Source organism: Gymnogyps californianus, chromosome Z, assembly GCF_018139145.2.
Source record: "Gymnogyps californianus isolate 813 chromosome Z, ASM1813914v2, whole genome shotgun sequence".
In the NCBI taxonomy this organism is placed as follows: domain Eukaryota; kingdom Metazoa; phylum Chordata; class Aves; order Accipitriformes; family Cathartidae; genus Gymnogyps; species Gymnogyps californianus.
The window spans coordinates 79,907,857-79,935,544 of NC_059500.1; the positions used below are offsets into that span (position 1 = coordinate 79,907,857).

Here is a 27,688-nt window from a genome sequence, read left to right on the forward strand (position 1 = left end):
CTATACAGATATACATTGCCCTCTACAACTTGATATTACAGAGCAAAGTGGAAGAGCAGGATAAGATAGAAACCTGGACGTGCAACGTTGTAGTTACACACCAGGAAGAGTAGGTCGAGCTTCATGGAACTATATCGCTTCCAAAAGGATGGAAGTATGTTTTATATATGAATAATAAAGCCTTAATATCACTGCTGCTGCTAAGTTCATTAGCAAGGCTTTTGGACAAATGAAAGCGTGCAGCTTAGCAAAGGCGTCTTGCTCTGCGAGCCCTGGCTTCGCAGACGTGATGTCTGAAATGCTCGCTTAAAAATCTTTGCGCTGGCTTGAGGCCAAACAAGGACCGAACCAGGGGTATCTCACCAGATGAATGGGCAAAATTGTGTGAGTCCCATTGTAGTCCACCTTAGCGGCTGCCCAATTGTTCTCTCCCAGCTGCCTAAACTGAGGCGGCAAACTCTGTTATGCTTAAACACGATATTTAAACCGCATTGTTATGTCGGTGGTGATGGGCTCTTTGTTAGAGGTGACAGGAAAATCCCATTGTTTATAGTTTTCCCAGACTCGGTGCTTAATACAAAGCCCTGAAAAGAGCAGGGTTGTTTAAACATTTGATAAAGAAAATATGTGCAGAGATGGGTCTATCCCACTAGTAAGGAACAGATCAGCCCGCAGCACCAAATCCTACCTTTATAAATTCAACATATTGTTGCAATTTGCCCAAATAAAATCCTCAATCCTTCTATGTGGAAAATGGAAGTGTCTGAAATCTGGCAGAAGATTGAAACAGTGTTCAAATTATCCAGTTTAAAGTTAGTAGAAAAAATAATTTGGAATAACTTTGGAATTTCTGAATTATTTAGCAAATCATGATGCTTTACCGGGAATGCATGAAAAATTATGATTTGCAACCACGTGAGCATCTTTGGACCCTCCAGTAATCTCTGTGCATTACTTTGTCTTTTCCTTAAGGATAAGTACTTTAGATAGGTATTCTCAAAACAATTACAATGCAAAAGCCTGAATTTCCATTTCTCCGTATTGACACGATTACACAAATATCTCAGGGAAGACAGAGCTACATAGCAATGGGAGTGCAAATCTGGAAGGACCTCCAGCAGCTTCAGCGAAGATCCTCCCGATTTGTGCGAGACTTGCACCACAGTCTGTGATGTTTGTGTTCGGTGAATGGACACAAATAGGTAATGTTTTGCTTTTAATTAACCCACTCCCACCCCATGCTGTGTCTTGCTCTCAAGTAGTCCCCCTGCAGCTTCGTGTTAATTCCTGCCTCTCTTCCGATGTCTAACGAATGATCCTTGCTCCTGTGAGCGTGGCAGTGTTTGGGCTTTGTGCTATTGAAGACTCCGGGAGCTGGGGAAGGAGTAAACTCTGGGAGCGATAAATTTGCCAAACTGCTCTGGAAAATCACCCTTGTTTGGGATGATAATGATGAATTTTATGTTAGTGCCTGCTGACATTTTTTTTCATTAGTATTTTAATTGGAATTAAAGCCCCTACATCAGTTCTGAACCAGATTCAGTGGGGTTTCTCAGAGACGCTACTGCAGTTTGCACTTCCAGCAAGTGCCATATGCCAGTTTGTGATCCCTCCTCCGTGGTAGGAGTCACCGAGGACCTAAAGGACTTCCTGAAATCATTTCAGACACTTGCTATTATGAACTCATCTGACTTGATCACAGGCCCTTCCTATAAATTGATCACATTTCATGTCAATGACTGCTCAATCTGTAAGTCATCAGGGCAGAGTTAAGTTCCCATGAACCTGGTGTCTCCTCTGCTTGGTATCTTTTATTTACAGAGTAATGCTACCACAGGAAGGCTCAGTGCACTCACCAAAATACGTGAAATATCTCCAACCTGTCGTTCTGATTAAAGCCTTCCAGTGAGCAGTTTGCAGCTGTCCCATCGGGACACAAGAGGAAATGCTCAATTTTGAGCAAAAGTATGAACTGAGCCAGGATTATTTATTCATGTGTTTGAGCTAGAAATCTCAGGTTTTTCTTCCTCTCAAAGGGTTTTCTTCTCCAGTAACATGTTTTCATGCATGTCTAGGAAGCAGAAACTGAAGAGAAAGCTTTTTCCAAGAGGAACAAATCACCTGGAGCTACTCCAGTTTTTAGGAGATCCTTGCAAAGGACCAAAACAGAGTGTGATTTTGCAGAAGGCAGGTGCCCGCTGCATTTTCCACTTAACCTCAGTGCCGCCAGATTTATTCATTCAGTCTTGAAAATCTCAGGTTGACCTTTTGCTAGGCACCAAAGGTCTGTTATCAGCATTGTCTGGAGTACTTTCAAGTATAAGCTTAAGTTAAAACAGGTATGAATTCAAGCCTGCCTTTGCTCTGAGCTGGCTGGTTACCAGGAAAGTCTACTTTGCATGCAATATCACTGCCATAGCAGAGTGCTGTGCCTGAGCTAATATTCTTCTCTGTGTGGCTTGGAGACAGCACCTGGTGACCCAGCTTCTAGCCAACCCAAGTGGCAAGCAGAGCAAATGTCCACACACATCCAAGCAGTCACAGCTTCACCCCATGGATTTCCAATGAGATACCAGCTCCCAGTTGCCAAAATTGCTACCAAAAATGGCTTACAAGTTCCTAGACCACACAGAGGTATTATACAGTGTTTTGATGAGATTCGTTCTTGCTGGAGAGGCAGGGGCGGCCTTGAGATAAAAGAAAGCACTTCCCAAGACTCTGATTCTAAGTGACATTATTCATTTAGGAAAGCCTTTCCTCTTTTTCTTTTCTTTTTTTTTTTTTTAATTTTATTTCCAGCCTATGAAGAAGATAACAAAGGATGGTATGTCCCCAGAGCACACTCTGATGTGTCACTGTGGATGCCAATCCCCACAGACACTCCCGATGTTATTAATTTTTAAAACAAACTTGCTGATTGAGGTTCTGACTGCCTTTAAATTGTCTCTACAAGGAGACTGTGTACTAATTAACCCACAGAAACAATCAATGATGTACCTTTTTCAAGTTTCAGGGTGATTAGAATATGAAAATGAAGAGCACAATGGTGCAGATGTTTTAAAATCACAGCAGACAGCAATTAGTGACATGGGAACCAGCTGCTTATCTCTCCAGATAAAGCCTCTTAATAGGAAATTACACTTGAGGAGCCATTACACAGATGGATCTGCGAATGATTTAAAGAGGGGGCGTTGTAGTATTAACTTTGATTTGCAAGCCAGATTCTTGACAAGCTGTATGTGTGTTACCTCCACAAAAAGGTGCGATTGGAGCAGGGGGGTACCATCCCCTGCAAGCAATCAGATCATTTTCAGGTGATGGGTTTCTCTAATTGTGTATTTTATGATTATTATTTCTAGTTATATTCATTTCTATTTGGATTTTTTCTTATTATTATTATTATTTTACTAAGCTCTTGATTTGGTTGCTGGCATCTCCTCCCACTTTTTGCTTTGGGACTGGAAGCAGCATGTGGATTTAGAGAGAAGCTCAGGCGAGGGAATGGGGAGGCAGAGTGAGACATCCAGTAGTTAAATGAAAAGAGTCCCTGAAGGATGGATTCTGCTGCTGGGTACTGCTTGCAGAGTAGGGTGCCGCTCATCCTGGGACTGATACAGTCTCATTCCCTCAGTTGCAAGGGCTGCTTGCCAGAACAAAACTGTTAAGAGGAGTAATCACATCTGCAGGTGCAGGGTTGCATAGGTCTGGCAAGGCAGGTGTAAACAAACAGTCCCACCTCCTCTGCTCTCTAGCCAGTGCTCTTCAGTTGCCAGTATAAGGGATGTATCCCGCTCATAGGTCTACCCACCATTGCCAAAGCTGAGGACTGAAACTCATGAGTTTGACATTAAAATTGTATATTACCAATAAGAGGATTCAACTTTATTTTTTTAGTCTAAGGTTTAGCATGTGCTGGATCACGTTGCTCAAACTTCTTTGCAGTTATGAAAACTATTAGCTTCTTTATGTGTATTTTATTTTCTTTAAAGGAAAGATGGGATTATTACCCACTAAGCATATCTAGTAAACTGAATATCAAAAGAAATATTGACCAAGTCTGGTGAGCTGTGATAAAATCGCATGGGTTAAGTTACACTTCTACTTTCACAAAAGAAGGAGCAGACTTCCAGTGCAGAATAGCTAGCTGCTGAAGAAAATCCCATTTAATGAAGGGGCAAACTACAAATAGAGACAGGCGCTGAAGCTTGAAGTATTTTTAGGGTCTCATAAACTAAAAAGTAAATAAAGGTGAATCTTCCCGTTTTCATTAAAAAGTCCACTATTTTTGATGCCGGTCTTGCCCATGCTGCCATAGGAACTCTATTCAGGTCAACAACCCCTTGCCAAGACCTATGGAGCTACAGTATATTGCACACTTACTGACAAATAAAGTAATGAACTTGCATGAAAGGCATCAAGATACAGGTTTCTGAAGAGCCCTGTTTGCCCTCACCCTACGGACAGCTCTGGCGTCCTCCGCTAGCTCAGCAGAGGTTTAGGTTAGCTGAGCTGGGGCTTGTTGGCTTCTTAGGGTGGTGCTCACCCAGCAGGGAAAATTGAAGCCTAAACATTAGGACCAATGGGATCAGACAGCAACCCAGATGGATACACGGGGAATAAAATGTACTTGGCTGCATTACTTTCAACTGATTTAGTAGTGCTTTTAGGTAACCGGTCCCCACATAACTGTTGCAGCCAGTGAAACCCAACCTGCTGCAGCCAAACGATCTCTGGTTGCTGTGCTGCAGAAGAATTATTTTGGGGTGATATGGACGTGTCTGGCAAGGGAGAGCAAATAGTAAAAGTTATTCTGGAAGAAGTTGCATGAGGAAATCCAGTGGACTGTTATGTGCTTGGGCAGATATAAAGTTTTGACATCGCGCTTAGGAAATGGAGTCCCCTGATCCTGCAGATTGGTCATTTTTTGAAGGCCTGTTGAAATCGGAGTGCTTATCCGTGTGATTAAATGCCTTCAGAGTTGGCACCTCTGATGACATAGGCATATCTTTCTCATGAATTGTAAGATAGATGTTGTGGTGGCCTGTGGTGCTGGAGTAATGACAAGGCTATCATTAGGGATATGTTGGAAGTTGCATCATCATTTTATAATGTGCAGGCCGAGGAAATGAGGCTGGAGGAGCCAAGCGATATATCAGCATTCATTGTTGATATATAGCTGGCCTCTCAGTTCTGAGCCCTTATTAACTGCCTTAAAATATAGATCAGAGATTATTGCTCCTTTTAAACTAGAGATCTCTGTGTGTGTGGTGGACTTGGAGGGACCAGGGTGTTGCCAGCATGTGATGTTTTCACTCACTGCTGTAACCCTCTTTCTTTTTTTTTTTTTTTCCTTCCAAGTGAAATTTTTCAGGTCCTTTAGCTTCACAGCTCAGCATTTTGGAAATAACGTGGGCATAAGGAGTTCCTTTGATTTCAGCCGTAAGGCCAGGGTCTGTGCAGAAACAGCCTGGCTCTGCCTCAGTGCGGGTCCTTGGGTCCAAGAGAGGCCTCAGCCCATCATTTCCAGGGCTTTTCCACATCACAAATCATGATACCTCAGGAAGATGATGTTTAATGTGAGGCTTGGGTGGAGGGCACCCACCTCCAGCCCACTAGGACCTCACCAGGGGATGGCCACCTCCTGCACATCTCCTCATGCCCAGCTGAGAGTGTACCCAACCTGGTGGCCTGGGGGCAGGAGAAGCCCCAAACAGCTGATGTAAAAAGAAGCTCAGGAGCTTTGTGATCAGTTTAAAAAAATTGAAATAAAAACAAACTGTCAAACTTTAGTGCCAGTGCTGCTGATTTCCTTTCAACCCCTCCCTGGCCTCATCCCAAGGATGTGGACGCGGGTGGGCTCCATTTTCTGAAGGAGGGCATCAGCGGCGTGGGTCGTGGCCACGGTGCGCTGTGTGGCTCGAGTGTGGGAGGCCACTGCGAGGAGGAGGAGGAGGAGGAGGAGGAGGAGGAGGAACTGATTCATTCCCCTGAGGGCTGTTTATGCTTTCGGCTCTTTTCTCAGGCTGAAGAAACCGGGTGTCGCTTGCCCGCGACATCTGCAGCTCCACCGCAGCTGTGTGCTTTCATTTTCTCACTCCACAATTCCTGGAAATCTCTGCTTTCCCTGAGCATGGCTCGTCCATGTGCACGACAGCTGAACTATCCACAGTATTTAAGAGTCCCTGATTACTCCTCAGACGATGGACCAGAACAGCTTCATCGTTATTGCCTATTCCAAAAAAGCCACATGCCCATTTTTATGTGCACATGAAGGATGGCTCAACATCAATTTGCCAATATGACCAGTAGGTTTACTGGTCACTAAATAATGCCCCATGGGCTTGGGGATGTTTAGCACTTTTCAGATCCCTCTGAAGTTGCTCAGAACTGGGGACACCTTGTCTCCCAGCTCAAAACCCTCTTATGCTGATGACCTCCTTGCCCCAAAGCTTCTGTTGCAAACACACTGAACAGGGATCTAACGTAATGCTACTGATAGAAACTTAATTGTAACAGGGTGTTTGCAGAAACGCAAGACACTTAGCAGTTGTTTTCTATTGTTCTTTCCTTGGTTACACATTTATTTTAAGTCTCTCATCATTTATTTGGCTTTCAGAACCATGTCATTGCAGTTTGCTAAAAACAGGTTTTTGCGGTACTAGGTGTATGAAATCAGTTGCACAGTTTGATCCAGAGCTTTGCAAAAAAGCTCCTAAATGTAATAGGAGAAAATAAATGGCTAGAAGAGGTCAGTTAGTGAAAGTAAAAAAAAAAATATATTTTTTTTTTTCTTTCAGAGACTTTTCAAAAGCTTACAGTTCTAACAAACATAATTTCTTTAGCTGAAGGAGGCCCACCAAGAAAAAAAAGTAGACTTTCTTTTGCTCTGTAACAGTCTTCAGCATAATTCTGCCCTTACTGTAACCTCTGCGATTTGAAGAGCTGCTGCTGGATTAGAAATCATACTGAAAATATCTCTTACGAACATTGCAAATAGCAGATTATTAAAATGGAAAGGCAGTAATGCATATCTTGAACCTGCCAAGTATGCCTCACACACTTGACGCTATGCATATGATTTTAAGCACTAAGTTTGCGGGGATGACTTCTATGTGGAAATTTAAGCAAGTAAATCTTTGCAGATCCTGGCTTCATAGGGAAGTGGACCCATGGGTTTTCCTCTTGTTTGTTACAAATTCGGAGATAATTTTGCATTTTTCTTGTTTACAACAATGAGCTTAATTGCTGTTGTTGAGCATCAAGTTCTGTGAGGGATTATTTTTTAGGAAAAAGGGATTCTCACCAGGAGGCTGAGTTGCACCATTCATCCGTTAAAAGGGAATATTTTACTTGTGTTTTAAATTAAAAATCAATAGAATCTGTTTCCTTAGCAATTTAGCATTTATAGAAATATTTCCATTGTTTTTAGAGTGGGAAAACAAAACAAAACTTGTTTACAGAGCATGAATCTAAATGCAAATTTGGCTGAAGTATAAGAAGACTTTATAAGGCTCCTAACCCTTACAAGGACATTGGTTAAGAAGAGTTGTCATTCACTGTACAAATAAAGAGCTGCAACCAGGGGTTATGAATGGACTGATAAACTAATTTTTTTTCTATTTATTTTCTTCTACCTTCCAGGTTTATGATAGGCCACAAAAACATCCTGCTCTGCACTACGATCCAGGCCTCCAACAAGACTTCACCGGTGACACCTTAAAATCAAAGCACCAGCAGAAAAGTAGCAACCAGCACCATCTTGACTGGTCAGCGAGCTCCGATACTGGATCCGCTTCTCAGAGTTGCTTCATCAACACAGAACCCAGTCGAGAAGCAGTTAGTGCCACCAAGGTCCCCGCTCCAGAGCCAGGAGTTTCCTTCAGCAAATCCCAAGCAAAGAAGTCCTGCGCCAGCAGCACGTGGGGGCAGCTGTCGGCCAGCAGTAAAGAGCTTGCCATTTGCAGTGCAGTCCCATCACCCAACAACATCAGCGCAGCCGCCCAGCCAAGCAGCACCTCCGAGTGCAATGGGCTTTTGCCTCTCGGTGATCAAGAAGGAGCTGTGCAGCTGGAGGCCCCCGATCAGCCCACCGGGAGTACAAAGAAGAAGTCCAGCAAAAAGGACTTGATAAGTCAAACCATCCAAACGGCAGACATCGAATGGGTGAAGAGTGCTCAGAAAGCATTTGATAGCAAATCCCATGACAGCATGGAAGGGAAAAAGGAGTCTTACTCAATGGACAGTGTGTTGGATACATCACCCTCGAAGCAGAATCCCACTTCTGCTAGCAGTTGCGAAAGTGACACGAGTCACGTACGAATTACTATCCCAATAAAGTCTCCGACAACAGATACATCTGGCCACAAAAGGAAAAAAAGGCAATCCACAAAATCTTCCATAGAGAAAACTATCCAGGAGAAAAGCCTGCCTTCTGGACTTGCTATGAGCAGTGAAGTAGCAAACAGGACTAGCTCTCAACCAGAGGGGAGTAAAAAAGATCTTCGAGCCACAAAGCCAGGGAAAGTGATTGAAAACGAGTCCCCCTTAGTAGCTATCAACAGCGGTGTGCTCACTGACAAAGCTTCCCCCAACAGTGCCACCAGACTCAGAAAATCTGTAGCTGTGACATCCGCTCTCCTACCCACCGATCTTCCCACAGCTGGCAAATTATCTGAGGTCCAGCACCCCAAACATGCAGCTAAGCGGCGATGGACCTGCAGCAAACCTAAATCTATCCTTCGGGAGACCTCCATGACATCTGAGAAGCTGATGGTGGAGCCTCCTTCAGCCTATCCCATCACACCATCCAGCCCTCTGTACACCAATACAGACAGTCTTACTGTGATCACACCTGTCAAGAAAAAAAGAGGACGACCAAAGAAACAGCCTTTACTCACTGTTGAAACTATTCATGAGGGAACCTCCACCAGCCCAGTGAGTCCAATCAATCGCGAATTTCCAGGAACAAAGAAAAGGAAGAGGAGACGGAATCTGGCCAAGTTGGCCCAGATGGTCCCGGGAGAGGACAAGTCCATCAGTGAACTCAAGTTTCACAAAAAGGTCGGGAAGCTTGGGGTCTTGGATAAGAAGACCATCAAGACCATTAATAAAATGAAGACCCTCAAGAGGAAGAATATTCTCAATCAGATCTTGTCCTCCTGCTCCAGCAGCATAGCTCTGAAAGCAAAAGTCCAGCCACCGTCTAGTGCTGGGCCAACCACCATTGATGCCAGACTAGGGAAGCAGATCAATGTCAGCAAGAGGGGAACTATCTACATTGGCAAAAAACGGGGCAGAAAGCCAAGAGCAGAGCTGCAGCCTCAGCCAGAAGAACCTAAGACAGCCATCAAGCACTCAAGGCCTGTTTCCAGCCAGCCAGAAAACCCAGCAGTGCCTTCCAACCTGCAGTCACTTGTGGCATCGTCACCAGCAGCCATTCATCCGCTTTCGACACAGTTAGTGGGGACTAACGGCAACCTTAGCCCTGCAAGCACTGAAACAAATTTTTCAGAGTTAAAAACTATGCCAAATCTTCAACCTATCAGTGCTCTTCCTACAAAAACCCAGAAAGGAATGCACAGTGGAACTTGGAAGCTGTCTCCACCCAGGTTAATGGCTAATTCACCTTCCCACCTCTGTGAAATAGGTTCTCTGAAAGAAGTCACGCTGTCGCCAGTGAGTGAGTCTCACAGTGAAGAAACCATACCAAGCGACAGTGGGATAGGTACAGACAACAACAGCACTTCTGACCAAGCCGAGAAAAGCTCAGAATCCCGCCGGAGATACTCCTTTGATTTCTGCACCCTGGACAATCCAGAGGCTATCCCATCTGACACCAGCACAAAGAACAGGCATGGTCACCGGCAGAAACATCTCATTGTGGATAACTTTCTCTCTCATGAGAGTATTAAAAAGCCAAAGCACAAGAGGAAAAGGAAAAGCCTGCAGAACAGAGATGACCTCCAGTTTCTGGCAGACCTTGAGGAACTCATCAATAAGTTTCAAGTGTTCAGGATTTCCCATAGAAGTTACACATTTTATCATGAAAATCCATATCCCAGCATCTTCAGGATTAATTTTGATCACTACTACCCTGTGCCATATATCCAGTATGACCCATTGCTCTATCTTCGTAGGACCTCTGACATGAAGTCTAAGAAGAAGCGTGGTAGACCTGCCAAAACCAATGACACCATGACAAAGGTGCCTTTTTTACAAGGGTTCGGTTACCCTATTCCCAGTGGGAGTTACTATGCACCCTATGGAATGCCTTACACATCAATGCCTATGATGAATCTTGGTTACTATGGTCAGTATCCAGCTCCTTTGTACCTGTCTCACACGCTCGGAGCGGCTTCCCCATTTATGAGACCTACCGTGCCCCCACCCCAGTTCCATGCAAGCTCTCATATGAAGATGTCCACCACTGCCAAGCATAAAGCGAAACATGGAGTGCACCTACAAACACCTGTGGGAATGGGCCTTGGAGACATGCAGTCCTCTTTGGCTCCTCCAAAGGTTGGAGGAACAAGCCTTTCGAGTGGCCGACTTCACAAAAGGAAACACAAACATAAGCACAAGCATAAGGATGAGAGGATATTGGGGACACATGAAGATCTGAGTGGTCTCTTTGCTAGCAAGTCCACTGGCTTCTCCAGCCATGCGATCAATGAAAGGCTAAGCGGCTCAGATAAAGACCTCTCCTTGCTCAACGAGAAAAGCAAGCATAAGGAGAAGCAGAAGCACCAGCATTGTGAAACCGGACACAAAGGCTCAAAGAGTAACTTTGAAGTGGATACGCTGTCTACGTTATCACTTTCTGATGCCCAGCAGTGGACACAGAGTAAAGATAAAAGTGACTCAAGCAATGATCCCATTGACTCTTGCACAAAGAGATACTCTGGTAATACTGAGAGTAATGGAAGGTCAGAGTCCCTGGACATGTTTGGTGAAATGAATTCCTCAAGTGAGAAGCGGGACAACGATGCAAGTGGGAATAAAAGAAGAAGCTTTGAAGGGTTTGGAACTTACAGGGAAAAGGACATTCAGCCCTTCAGGACAAATAGGAAGGACAGAAGTACTTATGATTCTTCAGCCTCTTCAGGTAAGCTCTGCTTTATTCTATTTTACCTTACTGCATTTAAGTTTTAATGCTGAACAAAGAGGGACTTGCCATTTACAGCAAATATGTTTACGAGTCAATAACTTCTCTGGCTTTTTATAATTGACTCCCATTCTGCATCCAAACTTTGGGGAGATCAGCAAGAAAGTTGGCCACGTATTAAGCCAAAACCTTTAAAAGTCTTTGAGTTGTGACACAGCATTTTTATAAATATTTTTCCTGCCTTCACCTATCTCTCATAGCTTGTTGCGCTTCCTCCAAAAATCTCACCATTGCATTCTGCAACAGCAGCAATTACAATACGTGTTGGCAAGGTAGGCATCCCTCTTACTGGTGACTAATGTCGCGGGGTGGTGGTCGTTGCCCAGCCTTTGGGAGAACAGCCATGGTACTGAGCAGAGAGTCTCTGCTCTGGCCCACAAAGCGTACAAAAGCCGTTTGTTGATGGGATGGACCAGATGCGCGGGAAGTTGTGGAGCTGGGTCAGTGCCTCATGACTGGTGTGTCCTGCTGATCCAGAGGGACCCATCACAGCGCTAGCTGGGCTGAATATATGGAGACCCTGCCTACAATCCTAGTGTAAATCTGTCACTTCCAGTCGGCAGGTGTCACGTAAAGTAATTATCCTGAGCATTGAGTGGCTGTGGGAAGGGACTGGTGTCATGGAAACAATAAACCATAGCCGATTGACTCTGAAGAGTTTCAGGAGTCATGACTTGGCAATATAAGCTGGGTAGATGAGGAGGGAGGAAGCTCCTTTCGGCTGCTAAGGACATCTGTTCCTTCCTGCAGAGGGGGAACAAAAAAAAAGGAATCTGAATCTTGTCTGAGAGACTGAATTGTACTTTACAATAGGGAGCTGCTTTCATGATGACACAGAGGCAGGTGTTTTGCTGCAATATAAATGAATTTAGCTTGGGAGCAAGCCCAGAGCTCCTGCACCATCAGATATTTATCACAAAGCAGATTTCACACTTGGTTCTGGAAAAGGGTGAGCTTTACTGAACCAACCAGTGGTGGATGAGATTCTGATGTGCTAAAAAAGAGCTTCAAAGAAACATAATTCATAGCCTCCAAAATGAAAAGAGAATCAGCTGAGAACACAGAGGGAGCAGAGAATTTGTATAACCTGCCAATGTGAGGCTCTTAAGTTTTTTATTGACTTGTAACTGATTGAGATCCAAAGACTGCTCATGCTTAAGCCACCTAGACATTTCCATTTCCTTCACTGAGACCAGAATCTGGACTATAGCAATGAAAAGCAGTCTAAAATGAGAGCTTATCCCATGAAAATATTCCCATTCATGATATCGTATTATATCAGACCGATTGTGACACCCGGAAAAGAGACTGAATTCTGTCACTGGTTATATCAAGGTTGCTACATGCCTGACAAAGAACAAAGTTATTCTCCACCAAGTGCTGTGGTGGCTATTGCATTAAGGAAGTTGTGTCCTAGCAGACAAGAGTTAAGAGTCTTCAAAATTTTTAACAAGGCTATTTCTCAGTTTTTTTAGTGCAAGTTACTGATTTCACAATTTGATAACAGTCGGATTTGTAGCCTTTTTGCTTTCTGAACAGAAGATGTTTGATAAACCTGTACTTTCCAATTTAATATATTTCCCTTAGGCATAACAAATTGTCAAGAGAAAATTCTGAGCACTGTTGAACCCATATGAGCTTCCAAAGTAGGGGCATGATCCCCGCCAGGCTGACTTGGAAATAGAATTGGTAAAGAAAAAGTCCATTTCTTGTTATTTTCCTTCAGGTTATTGTCCATAACGATAAAAATGTAAGATGGAGTGGTAGAACTTGCAGTAGGAGCTCCATCAGATTTGCTGTTCAAACTTTTAAAACTGGTTCTCATTTAAACTAAAATTATTATTTTTATTTATTTTTACTTTTCGTGATTACAACTGCACATCGTTCCTCATGATCTAATCCATCAAGTCATAGATTATGAACTGGTTTCTTCATTGTCAAGCTATTATTTAGATGGAAAAATCAGCAGCAGTTAGCTAAGCAGAGCCAGCTAACCAGAGCCATACCTTGCACTACAAGGAAAAATACTAAAACTAAACAGCTCTGCCAAGAAAGGCCTGGAGCCAAGACTGCTCATTAAAGCCTAGGAACATCTGTCTGCTTATGACAGTCTAAGATCTCAGTGCGGCTTTTTTTCCTCTCTGCCTTTGACCTTCACTGGGATTCCCAACAGAGGTCCGCACTTGAGTCTAGCCATAACTATTAACCGGTTCCCACTGAGGAGGGATTAAACTTTTCCATGATAACCTTGACCTTCTTTCTCCTAATTCACCTTCCATTTCCCTGAGGTGATTGGCTAATCATAAAAATAAAAGGTAAAAGAAAAAAAAGCCCTATGAGAACATATAGCTGTGTCCCAGGAGGCAATTTCCATAGCCTGATTGCTCCTGCCATTCGGTATTTGTCATCTTTCACAATATAAAAATAATATATAACAGAGATAAGAGGAGACATCCTGAATATTCAGATGAAAGCTGAAAATAGATTTATATCACAATTTCAGTGTTATCTTTACTGCATGGGTATTTTGGCATGCTCAGTAGTGCCATTTGCAACTTCATTGTATGTTGCCGGAGATGAAATATGGAGTAAAAAACACCCACACTCGGCAGAGATATCTGTGATAAGAGTGATGAGAGAACCATTTAGTGCTCTTTGGCATTCAGGCATTGCAGTTTGTTTCAGTGTAGTGTGTTGGTGCAGGTGCCATTGTATTGTTGTTATTTTTATTATTATCTGTGTCGTAACAGCACTTAGCCATTTCTGAAAAGTTTAGTGTTCCCTGGTGCTATGTAGTGGTCATGCATATGATAGAAAGCAGTCCTGCCGTATAACCTTAAAGCCTATGTATGATTTTACAATCTAGAAAGATTAGGATGTCAAGGGAAGAGTTGTCCCTCTTACTTTCTGGAGGAGCTGGTTGCAGTCCTGGCACAAGAAATCTGTATCAAGAGTGAAGGGTCCCATTGAGGGAGTGCCACCAGTCACCTTGGTTGGCCACAGCAAATGTCCATTCCCTGTACTGCATCAGCTTGGACTATCACTGGCCATTTAGTGGGGACCTTGTCAGCTTTGGCTCATTTTACATCTCTTGGGACCTCTTGGGGTTAAATGTGCAGTGTTAATGCATATGGCTATTCTCCCAGTGCACTGCCTGTTTCTCCACCATTTTTCTGGAGAAACTGGAGTCCTTTCCATAAGCACTAGTTAGGAACTCTTCCCACCTTCCTTCCCATCCACTCCCCATGACCTGTTTCTTCCTGCTGCATTTTTCTGAAATTACTCTTTTTGTAAGATTTTTGTGCTCACCTAACCCTCCTGCATTTAGAAAGACTAATTAATCAAAACTAATTAAGCCCTGCTTTCCTGTTTGGCTGATGCAGAAGATTAGTCCGGTGGCATTAGCCTGGCCTATAGGCAAGGATACAGCAGAAGGTGTTTCAGATCCTGCCTCGCCGCAGTCATGCTGTCACTTGGGCACATCCTAAACTGAACTTTCAAGGTGTGCGCACCAAGCATTGACTCAGTTGACTCCCTCCTTCCACTCCCCGCAGCCAGAGGCACACCTCTTGCATCTACAAAACATTGTTGGGGCCCCGCTGGCACTCTGTGACCTGAGGCACCGCGCACAGCTGGGTGGCTGATCCTTTCATCTGCTCTCCAGTAGTTACTACAGCCCCAGGTGAGGGACCCAGGGAGAGGCCACAGATTGGTGCCACAGCTGGGCTGGGGAGACTGAGAGCAGAGCTGTATTTTAAAGAGGTCCTTATAGCAAACTCCGCATCTCCTTGTCGTGTGTCTGCCTGCTTCGCTTTCACACGTGATGCTGAAGAAGAGACTTGCATTGCTGATGAGCAGTCTTGATGCCAGAGCTTGTGCCTTGGAAAAAAAGCAGGAATGGTTACCTCTTCCCTATTTCCTTAGGTGGGCAAGTGAGGAAAAGCACATTTAACAATTTAAGATGCATAGATAAGATGGTAATTTGCATATACAACCTGTCTGATTATGTCCTAGTGACAATCATTGCAGGCCAGGATGTAGTTGGGGGTGAAGCAGAGGTCAAAAGTCACTATATGCAGGACTGTATTTCTGCTTTTCTTTGCAGTGAGACTAATCAAGGCCTGTGCTGCTTTACGCTCGCAGTATTTCTGCCTCTTTTTTTTTTAAGTGATGATTACACAAGCAAAGATTGCCTTGCTTGCATATTGGGCATCATGGCTCAAAGATCAGCTAATAAGTACATGGGTTTCATCAGATATAGCACAGACACCATGCACAGTAAATTTACAGGAATATAAAGTTAATCATATGCAGCTATTAGGAAGGTACTAATCATCAGTCTCTGAATGCTGGATAGTTAGCATGACAAACATGCTTTACAAATTAATGCTTAACTTACCTACAACCCCCCCCACGCCTTCCCCCCTCAACGTCCAGCAGTGCTACAAGCTGAATTTCTTCTGATTTGAACTTTCCTCCTCAGCTAGTCTGTATGGTGCTAGTTTAACTCTGAAGAAATCAATATCAGCTTTAGATGGATGATGGGCATCACACAGTGAGTAGTGTTTGACCCCATGACTTGAGCAGAAGAAGAAGGGCTGTGTCATGCGTGCGTACATATGCAAGTCAAGCTTATTAAATGCACAACCGTATGTTGCATTTGTTTAAAGTTATTTTCCAACGTTTTTATCTTAAAAGTGCCCTTGTTCCAGTTAAAAAGCCTTACACTGGATGATTAAACCTTCCAAAGGGAGAGTAGGAGGAATACTGGAGGAAGGGAGGAGAAATGACAATCAAACAAATGAACAGCATTCATCTGATGTCAGTACAAACACACATATAAGTAACCACGCTCTGCTGAGGAGTGTCATTTATCCAGATGAGATTTCTTCCCTGACAAAACTCCCCTCCACAGCTCAGTTTCCTGCTAGAATGGGCTGTTGCCACACAGCACTGAATAAATCTCTGGTTCGTCCTCTCTCAGAAGTCAAATGCATTAGTGTGATTTAAAACAGGACTTGCTATGAGCAAAAACAAACATGGTGAAATATTGGCAAAGCCATCATGAGTTTTGTTTTGGTTTGAGTGGGGTGATGCTTGGGGTTTTTTTATAAGAAACAGCATATGCAGTTCTGGACTATTATTATGAAGCCTTAATCAGCCACAGTTTTACACCAAGAAAGGATCTGTATTTCAGTAGTGAGTAAGCATATTTATTCTTCTGAATGTATATGGAAGACGCAGGCAAATAGAGTTAGCCAACTGCCTTATTAATCAAACTTTGCTGATTTTTGTATAATAATACTTTCCACGAATAATTTTTTTTTTTTTATAATCACAGAGTTGCTTTATTATTCTGCAGTGAACACATTATTTTAGTAATAGGGGAAACAGTGGTCCAACACTATATTTGATGAATATTTTCTCATCTGACCAGCTTAGAGACATAAAATGAATGTCTGTACTGGTTGAGTCTTGCATATATACTTATGGATGCGCCTTTACATACTGGAACAAGGGAGGAGAAGTGACAATCAGGTGATGAACGAAGTTCATTAGATATAAATTCAAACACACGTGTCAGTCACCTTACTTTCTTCAGTAGTGGCATTTGACTCAACAGGACCTAAGTGTCATATGGTATGGTGTGCACAGATGCAGAAGCGGGCTGATGCGTGGTCCAGGATTTGGAGGCCCGTCTTCCATATCCTAGTTTTCTCATGTGACTGCAGAAAAGTGTCTAAATTGCAGTAAACCTCAGTGTCTGTCTGGGTAAAGGGGATAAAAGCAGTTTCCTGTTGTACAGAGCCACAGTGAGGTCTGATACACATCGATGCCCAGCGAATGCAGCATGGGAGCAGTGGCAGTGCTTGAAGTGGATGGGAGAAGAGCCAGACATGAGCTTCGCTCGCTGAGGATGTATGGAGTATTAGTCACCCTCCCTTTCCCCAGCTCTGCCTCTGCTGTGGTTTCCTCAGACACCCCAGGCTCCTACATAGCTTCAAGCAACTGCAAAAGTTTTCCAGCCCCAGTGTCAGTGGGGGGGTTGTCCCCTCCCCCTGTGTCCTGTGGTGAGGTATGGGCACTGTACAGTTACAGGGTGAGTGTTCATACCATCTGGCCCGTAAAAGTTAGCATCGGAGCTTTACAAAATATCATTCTTTGTAAATACAATTACATTCATCAAAACCCCTCTTTGGGCCCCTGGATGCTCAGGAGTACAACCAAAACTACTGAAATGACCCCCAAAAACATTATCTGCCCCCCTTAGGATAAATGTCCTTCTTGTTTTCCACTAAGTCTTCTGCCAGTCTTGGGGAGAGGAGGCCAGGCTAGCATGACTGTTGCTCCATTCTGGCCACGGCATTTCCTAGAGGAATGGGCTGTTGAGGGAAAACAAAAATTATGAGGAAAGCAAGTCAAAGCTTTCCTTGAAAGTGTTTTGACCAAGGCATTTGAAATACAGTGAGTTTTGTTGTTGTTGTTGTTGTTTTAATGCTACCGCTTGCTTACTGTGTTGCTTCCAATGTTTGCACTGACCAAGGAGAGAAGAAACAAGAGGGAAGCTGGAGTGGGAGAGGGAGCTGGAGTATTTACCACCCAACCAATCTTTTATTTCCTCTCTTAATGATTGTATGTTTATTGCGCTGCCTGAGGCTCAGTACAAAGTCTTTTGGACCAGCGATGAATTAATCAAATTAAATGCTGTGACCCCTTTGCTTTTTGGGAGTGTTACAAGCCTCCCAGCACCCTGCCTAATTTCTGCCTCTTACTTTGCTCTCTGTCCAACAGTCAAGCCGTTCTTCCTTCTCAACTTGGCGGCTCCCAGCTATTTATCTTCGCTCTTTCTGGCCAATGCCAGAATGTCTTGTTTGAAGTTTTTATTTAGACCACTGCTGGTTTATGGAGTTGTGCAGATTCCACGTTGGGTGTGCAGCAGCTTCACGTCAGACACAATTGGCTTCTGCTGGGCTCTTGGCTTTAAAAGGCAATAAAGAATCACGGCCGGATTCTCGTCTCAGCCCGGCGTAAATCAAGCGTCTCCCCATTGAAATTGGTGAGGTTGAGTTCTGGAGCAAAGTATCTGTCGAGGTGAAAAGAGAGCGTGGGGCTGAGAAGTCCCATCTGTGGCTTCAGTGGGGGGCACACCGGAGTCCTTGCGGCTGTGCTCTACCTGCTGGGTCCTGAAAACAGCCTCGGTTCAGCATTTGTAGAGATTTTCTTAGCTTGGAGGAAGAGGGTTGGTTAAGATTTTGACAGTGTGCAGCCTGGATACTTCTATAGGTGGCAGTTTAAGAAGAGTTAGAAGGAAAAGTGTGTGCTATAGCTCTGGGCTTTACGCAATATAATTTCTTGCTCAAAGGCATTGATAATCTAGGTACAAGGCAAGAGGTCTGTTCAGATGCACGGAGGAAGTAAAACAAAGCAATGGCTGTATCTTCACTATTAACCTGCTGGTCAACGTGACTCAAAGCTGGGCGTAGGAAAAGCTGCACTCAAGATACCTGCCGGGATCGTAATGCCCTCAGGGCAACCTGCGTCCCGTCCCACTCAACTGCAAAAGCGAGAGTTGGGGTCTGTGAGCACGATCTGAGGCAGCTTCGCCATTGCCACTGCCTACCAAGAGTTTTATATTCATGTATCACAGCAAAAGAAAGCTGGAAGAGCATTATCCCAGCTGCCTTAATCTGCCTGATTGCAATAATGATGCTGAACAACAAAAGGAGTAAGAATATCCTGTTTTAAGGTTTAACCGAGAAGGAAGTCAGAATAATTCCCCTATAGATCAAGGGCTGAGGGGAGGGGTGGGAAAGGAAAGCTTTGACTGTCCATGAAGGAGTTTTTACACAATCTCAATGACTTGAAAAGACCCAAGGACTCATAAGAGGAATCGTTAGTGATTTGTCATTGAAAACATGCAGCTGGGCATGGATCCCCATAGGCTTTTGCAACAGCACTGAGTTTGACCGAGCTTTCACATGGGGCGGTGCTGATTTCAGGAGGCTTCGGGAGTATGTGCAACGCAGATACTGTCAAGCAAGGGCAGGAGTAGATGGCTCAGAGGGATTTGCTAATGAGCTATCAAGCTGTGGGTCACTGGTTGAAATTTAATCTGCGAGAACAGTGACAGAAAATCAAATCAAAGTGCTGACGTCAGAGTGATGCTGGAGCAGCAGCGAAAGCATTGCTGGTGCCTTATGCAGCACTCACAAACAGCTTAAATAAACTGGGAGCAAACTGTGAGGAGCTTGTCTGGTTGATCCCAATTGCAAGATATAGCTCAGCCAATTTGTATTATACCTATCAGTAACTCACTTGTCTTAGTGTGGTTGTTTGTGAATGACAACAGCATATCTCTTCACAGAATCTGACCCAAACCCAGCATTGTATAGCACTAGAAACAGAGTTGTGGAGACATCTAGGTCGAGTCTGCTCAGCAGTGTCACAAGAAAGTGAATCAGCAAGGTACCACAAAGCTCAGTAGTTTGCAGTTCTGGTGATGGAGTTTTTTGCCGTTAGGTCCCGCATCGAGACCAGTAGGGATAGCTTTCCCATTCCCAGACTCCCGAGACAATTTGATGGTTTCACCATAGCTTTCTCAGGGCTGGGGAGGGCCCACATGACTAGGGCTATAAAACCAGCTCTTATGGTTTTCACGGTTACCAGAGGGAAGGTTGGTGACGAAAGGGACAAGGGCACCAGATGCCCTCAGCAGTGGTAGTGATAATGTGTATGGGGGTCAGCATGTTGGGGCAGGCAGGCAGGCTTGTGTTGATGCTTCTCACCCCACTGACATGTTCGTTGTCCTTTTCACTGATTTTTAGGAGCAACTCAGTGGTCCTTCCTCTGCTCCCAAGCAGCCGGGCTGAGGATGCGGAGTCTCTCCGGATGCCACAAAGCTGCCGTTTCAGCTCTGTGTCTTTGGCCTTCCTCGCCTGCAGTGTAGGCAGGGAAGGGAGCAATAGTCAGCATTGTTTTCCGTGCCAGCTATGATTAGTTGGCATAAAGAGCACTTAAGTAAGTTGACACAGCCTTTGAGTTGCTTGGTTTGCTTAAAAAAGAAAAGAAAAAATCCCTGGACTACTCCAGGTTCTCTTTGCTGCCTGAAGTCTAGTCTGCACCAGTAAAACCTTGGGCTTATCCCAGAACTGGGACGTGGTCAGTTGCAGAATGTTTGTCATTCTGATATTTATTTATTTTCTATTTTAAAAAAAACAACTCTGGGAGAGCAACAAGTTAAAAAAATAGTTAAACTCCAGATTCATGCAGATTTCCTGTTTTGCTTCTTAACAAAACCTCAAAACCACTTTGAACAAGTTTCCCACCTCAGCTGAGGGTGGAGTTGTGTACGCCCCACACGTGGCCTCCAGAAGTGCACCCAAGGACAATAGCACATCTCCTTTGGCACGGCGGGGCCAAATTTACTGCTAGCAGGGCAGTCAATACGTGCGCCTGTGCATGACTGCCCAAAAGAGCTTCTGGCTCAGCCAAGTACATTGGAAAACTTTAACTTTTCTGTTTCCAACAGAACAGACTGAACGGTAGAGATGTGGCAGACAGAAACTGGAGGCATTTGATAAAGGGATGCCTCTCCGAGATGCTAGGCAGATATTGGCTGTTGTTGGTACACTGGGCGATCTGTCGTAATTTCATTGATTTGATCTAGTGAGACAACATCTCGGTAAATAAGAAGAGCAGAGAAATCTATTGCACTGAAATTAATGGTTGTTACATGATCTCCTCTTAAATGAATTCATTGCAATCTGAAGCAATGCATGCATTTTGCAAACCCAGCATTCTTTGGCTCCTACACTGCCTCACGACATTACTTTAGGCGGTAAGGAAGATCTTACTTGTGATATGGTGTGCTGTGGTAGATAGTAAAGTAGCGAGATGCCTGGGAACTCTGGATGGAGCTATGGCGTTTGGGTGTGTAATTCTAAGTAACAATAAGAAGTGCTTAACATTTCCTCCCACACTAGAAACGTACCCATTAAAAGTTTAGCCAAGTCAGCTGTTCAAGTTCTTGCATAAAAGGACAAACTGCTAAAACGCTAATAGGAGCCACTCTTATGTTAAAGAGTGGGTAGAGCAGGATGCATTAACCCAAATTCTCCTTCTCTACTGCTAATTGGGAGAGATGCTTGCTGAGATCAAAAAAACCCCTAACAGGTAAAAATGATAATAAATCAGGCTCAAGCCCAGGTTCAGGACTCCCGAGTCTTTTACTCGGCTCTGTTTCTGAGATGCTGCATAGTTTGAAGAAGGGAGCGAATGTGATTTAGACGATCCATGAGTCAACTTAAGTCCCTGCGAGAACGAACTGGATGTGTCTAAGTCCCAGGGAATGGCTCACTCTGTTTCATCTGAAGAAGAACCTACATCCCAGAGAAACTCTTTGTATATATAAATCTGAACAGTGTGTTTTGGACTTAAGAGTAACTTAAGCACATAAGCATATGGTTTCGCATGTGTTCAGTGATCGACAGCTCCTGGCAGCCCATCATGACTCACAAGTGGGTGAGGAGCTGCTAATATCTCCCGAGGTGTTGAAAAGGACCCACTTCATTAAGTCACGGCCTGACAAAACTCACCAGTTTTAGGTGACATTGAGCTAGCATGGAACACCTCAGCAAGAGAAATTTGGGGCATGTTTATACTGTTTTTGTGGGTCAAACCAGAAAGAGAGTCTACGCCTCTGAACTGCTTGTTGCAGGCTGGCTTGTGTTCACACAGCTGAGAGTGGGCAGACTGATCCACGCTGCACAGAGCTTGATCGTGATCTCCACTGGGCAACATCTCCCTGTAGCCCTGGGGTACAATTATAGGTATTTCTGGGTTTTTTTTCCTAATACAGATGCCAAAATAGGGGCTTTTCTGCAGCCATCTGCTTCCTGTGTGCTCTGGGAAGTGACAGGAGGGATACTGGGGTTTAGGGACTTCAGGCTAGTGTTGCAATATTGCACCAGGTAAAGAGCCAAAGTTGTGTGGTGCATGTCCGCACTGTGCCTGGAGCAGAGCCTGGAGCACACTGTCATCATGGTGATGCCCAGCTTTCTTCTTGGATGGAACAAATGGCTTCCTAATGGCCAGCTAACAAGCACAGAGTGTGGAGGACCTGGATACCAGGATACACGAGAGGGACAAGTCAGTCTGAGAGTGTGGAAACACCCGGGCATTCCTAAATGCCAGCTAAGCCTGGGGCATGAGAGAAAGCCTGTTCCCTGGCCTAACTCGATTCATGCCATTTGTCTGATGGAGCTCTAAAATAGAAGATATACAAACAAAAGACCTCCCCTTCCACTGGGCTAAAGCTCTCTAGCTTCTGCATCTTACACTTCTGGTTGTTGAGCGGTTGACCTTCAGCAGGAGGAGGCAATGCCTCCACTCCAGTCTTACCTGTAGCCTGGTATAGTCGGGGCAAGTGGAAATGCTGGGGTCAGACCTCCTCGGACTGGACAACCTAGATCTCTACTTTTCTATTTTCTGGATAAGCACTCAAACCATTATTATCTTGTGCTTCCTCCTCCCACTTACCCCACAACACAGGTGCTTGCCCTTCGGAGGGGAATTTGCATTTTGATTCCCACATAAGCAGGACTGCACACTATTGAGCCTTGAATTAAGCACTTACCCAGCCACACTCGTGAGAATAATATTTCCTAGTGCCTACGCCTGAGTGGCTGCGTGCAACCACACTAAATCATCCCATGAAGGACCCACAGCTCGCCATTCAGTTGATGGAGAAATGCGTGAATATCGCTTGGGTGCTACTTCAGAGGCATCCATCTCCATGTTGCTTGTATAGTTTGCGTAGGCACCTGCCTTAAGTGATCTGAATCATTCTGCTGGAGCCAAGCACCTATTTTTTTTAGATGTTGCAACAAATAAATTGAGTGCCTAAAGCAAGCAGTCTCAGTCTAGCCTTCAGGGTCTCTACGTTTACCGACTGATATAACGATATAATAGTCCTTGCCCAACTCAAAAAGCTGTTGCAAGATTTTAATTAATTAATACTGACAAGGCTTTGAAATGTTGGAAATGAAATGAGGTCTATAAACAAAGTGTATTATTATGACTTGACGGCACTTTCTACTTCACTTTCACACCATACCTGAGCACAGAGCAGGGCAGCTGCATCCTCTGATTCATCATGAATCACAAAGAAGCCTACTTAAAATGTGGATAGTATTGATATATTTACACTGGTTAAAATGTTCCGGGGAAGAGACATTACTTCTCACTCCAAGAATGCTGGCCAAAGTGCTGGCAGCTCCCCCCTCTTTTTTTCCTCTCAGTATTACCCCATCTATGCTGGAGTCCTCAGTCACCCAGCGCTCAGTGTTTAAGCAAGATGGGCCAGAAGGTAGCTGGGGATGTGAGACTCCTACTAGGATTTGCAGAAGACCTAATTACTCCCCAATGACAGTGTTGGCTAGCACAGATTCTCATCCTGAGTACTGTAGTCCCCCACGTAGCTTATGGTCTTCCATTTCTCTAGTATGACTGATGTTCATTATAGCCATGCAGTTTCAACGGTGGGCAAGACACCCAAGAGAAGTTGGTATCCCCGAAGTCCATCTTGTGCTTAGCACCAGATTAGCACACAAAACTCCTTGGACTAAGTCCCTTGGTAGGTCACACTGTTTCATCAAATTACAAAATAGCTCATTAGGTTCCTAGTCAGGCTTTTTTTTCTCTATATGTAAATTCTTAATAAAGAATGCTATAAACTTACTTGCTAAGCACTTTGGCTCCACTGCTATGGGAAACACAGGCAAATGCTACAGGGCAAAGACAGGAGAGAGGGGGAGCGTCTGCCACTAAACAGTATAATTCCAAGTGATGCCACTAAACACCCAAGGGATGCTGCCATTCAGCTAGCCACCAGGAATAGACGGCCTCAGGAGGAGGCGGCTGGATGGCCATCCAGATGGCTGATGTGGTCCTATCAGCAGGTCCCCTGCACCAGGGGCAGCTCTTTTCATGTGCATGACATGGTACTGGCAGCTTCTGTTGCTCCCGACTGTGTGCAAGAGGGGTTCTGGCATTGCCGCCTGGCCCTCATGCATTGTCCTGGTAGTGTTTGGTCCACTAAATTAGACCTGACGAATGACCCTTTTGTATTGACCCTTGCCACGGAAGAGTACTCATTTTTCCAACCCGTTGCTGTAACTAGAAAGCATCATCCCTTCTGTTATTATCATATACCATCCTTATGTCTTATGCCCTCATCGAAGACAGAATTTACATTTGCCCCCAGGGGCAATTCCTAATTCAGAGGATAAGAGATGCCTTGAAGACCAAGTAAAATTTTACCAATATAAACTGTCCAGCGGTCAATGGAGTCTCATGTAAACTGGCCACTTGAGTCAAGCTCAGACAGAAGTGAATGTCACAAGAGTGCGTCTCTCAATAAGAGCTGACAAGCCAATGGAGTTTGTGCTCTTTTTACATGTGCTTTTAGGTATTAAATATTCTACCTAATTTGTACGTGGTGCTTTTCAGCAGCAAATCTCAGACTGGTTTTACAAGAGAGGTCGGTATCTTTACCCTCATTTCACGGGTGGATAAACCAAGGTGCAGGGAGGTCTAATGCCAGAAGGTCCGTGTCAGAGCGAGAAACAGCTAATTGCAACAGACTTAAATGCATCATTGTGCATGAGTGTCAGTAATTCTTATTGCAGCATCAACCACAGTTATGCACAGATACCAAAGACAGAAATAGAGCAGTGCTGACCTCTTCTCTACAGATAGGGATGTGCTCTCCAGAGATTTTTTCCCCCAGACCTGATAAATGACTTAAAGAAGAGCAGGTGCCATTTCTCCACCTGGGTGACTATGCCCAGAGGCAATAGAAGTCATTTTTAGGATATGGTTTCCCTCCTATGTACATCAAGCTAGTAGCAGTGCTTATTTTAACACAATTGCCAAGCAACTTTATTTTTAGATCTTGTCAGCATAGTATCATTTTGTAATTCTTGCCTTGTTTAAAACAAGTAAAGACATTTCAATGGGAACATGAAATTCACTGGAGGTATTATTTCTGCCTCCCAAATATATTGATAACCTAAGAAAGCAGTGATCTTCTCTTTCCCATAACAAGAAATACTCCAAATCTATAAAGCATCCCTAATATTTTACTTTAAAAGACCAAATCACAAGTTGGGTTACCTTTCAGTAGGAACTTTATAGATTTTCCAGCTCTTAAGGGGTTCCTTAGGGAGTCTTATTTCATCCAAATGACATTGTTCTCTTGATGACTATCGCACTCCTATAGGAAAATTTGCCAGCGGGGCATAATCTTGGTTTAAAAGGTCCTAGAAAATAATACAAAATTGAATAGGAAAGAAAAAAAAAATAAAAAGAAGAAGAAGAGGAGGAGGAAGATGCAGTTTGTGAAATTCACACAAATAAGAAAAATCCAGTTGCCATGAAGACTGATCAGCCACATGTATTTCTATAAGCATGTATCGACTTGATGTACCACACTTCTGTGTTTTGTTCAATTACCACATTTCAGAATAAAGTAATAATTGCTGTACTGCATCTACTTCATCTGGTATCCCATCCAAAGGATGCAGACGAGAAGGCATGTAGAAGAAGAAAATGGCACTATGTGTCTGTGGAAGGCATCTCTTCCTCCCTCCCCTGATTAACAGATTGGCTTTTGTCCTTGTGAATCACCTTTTATATCCCTTCTTTTTCTCTCCCAGCATAATAGTAAATACTCTTACCATCTACACTTTGGAAACTCATGGAGTTGTTTTTGTCTTCATAATACTTTCGATAAATCCTGCCACAGGAACCGAAAGTTGAAATGTGACCACTCTATTAGGAACAAAAACATTAAAGATGAGAGCCCTCATGGAAACCAGCTCCAGAGTAATAGTAATGATTCATAAAATATGAGGCTCAGCAGGGAGAAACTGTGGGCAGGGCTAAGATTTCAATAAGGACACATCCTGATTTATACTAAGTAGGACCTGGAGAAAGATACCTTTACATTGCCTGAACGCCTTCAGCCCTGACTTGCCAGGAGTTGCCTGGTGTTGCCAAAGGAGATGAAGTTTACAAAGAAAATTCATTTATTCATTGATGGGCAGCTACCTCTAAGGAGGAGAGTGACAGTTGTGTAGTGGTGTGCTGAAATCCCACACACGTTTTGGGGACTGGAAGACTGTGACTAGCATTACAACAGGTACCTGGAATTGCTCTAAATGTGGTTTTTTTGCTTCCCAAATTTCTGTTGTTCTAACTAAGATTATATAAGACACTTTAAAGGCAAGTTTAAAGAGAGAGATTTTTCGAACCAACTGCCAAGAAACCCGGAAGAACCGTCTAACAATGTGCAACCTATGAGTGCCTTTCTTCAGCAATAAGTGATATTTTTCAGGCTGCAGAATGACATTGTTTCATCCCTTGGGATTTCATGTGCTTTTTTTTTTTTTTTTTTTTTTTGGCGGGGCTTTTTTATTGCACAATGATGATATATTTATTTTGACTTTTAATTTGCAGTCTTAGAATAGGCCTTTGGTGGCTAGGAGAAGTCATGACAATGAAAAAGATTCCTCTCTGAGAAACAATATTCCATTTTTAACTGTAATATCTGGCCCAATTTTGAATAATTTCTTGAGGCTCTATCATGAACATATTTGTGGATCACCTACTAAAGACATCCATTAAGGGGGTTTTGATAGTTTAGGAGGCCTGAAGAAATCATGTTGGACAATCATGTGATGGCAATATTGTCACGATAATTATAAAGGACCAAATCTTCCTCTTCTTAAATTTCATCACTTAATATTTATGTAGATCAAGACCCCATTCCCTTAGCCATACTACAAAGGATATTACCAGGTTTGAACAAATGGATTAATAGCTCACCATCTACCCCACTTGATTTTCACTTGTCAGTTGATTTTGTCAGTGGAGCTACACTGCTCGCTTTCAGTGTGCATTTATTCTGCAAAACACTACTTTGTTTCCTCTGAACTAGTGAATTGAGTTTAAAAGGAGAAGAAACCAGTACTATTTTTCATGAGAATTTTTTGATGTCACAAAAACAATGTGTATCCACAGAGCTTTACACAACCTAATAAATGACCAGTTGACACTGTGCCTCTAATTGTCCTCAACTGGAAGCAAAAATGCTGTCTGTGAGCCAAAGCTGATTAACACTGTTGGTTGATGAATTTTCTTTTTAAAAAAAAAGGAGCCAAGGGGGAGCCACAGCAGCTCTGAACTTTCACAAGGAAAGCTTCTGCTTTAGGGGAATTTTGATTTTTCCTGCTGTTTTGTTTGTTTTAAAAAAATGGTGATGTCTAATCTTCAGGAACGTACCTCATCATCCAACCCACAAACTGTTGGCAAAATAATAAACCTACACAGAATGTACTGTTAGATTCTTTTTTTTTTTTTTTTTTTTTACTTCTTCCTTTCAGAGGTATAAATCACAGCTTTTTGCTTTTGCAAATTGAAGTATAGGCTTTGCACTGGATAGTTGGCATCGTTTCTTCTGGC

At 43.6% G+C, this 27,688-nt stretch overlaps 1 protein-coding gene across 1 annotated transcript in view; it reads left to right on the plus strand.

Moving 5' to 3' along the window:
• Positions 1–27,688, plus strand: part of SETBP1 (SET binding protein 1) — a 261,441-nt gene that overhangs the window by 173,493 nt on the left and 60,260 nt on the right. Inside the window, exon 5 of the mRNA XM_050912893.1 lies at positions 7,642–11,104. Within this exon, the coding sequence (XP_050768850.1) occupies positions 7,642–11,104 (3,463 nt within the window). The remainder of the gene's footprint in view (positions 1–7,641; positions 11,105–27,688) is intronic.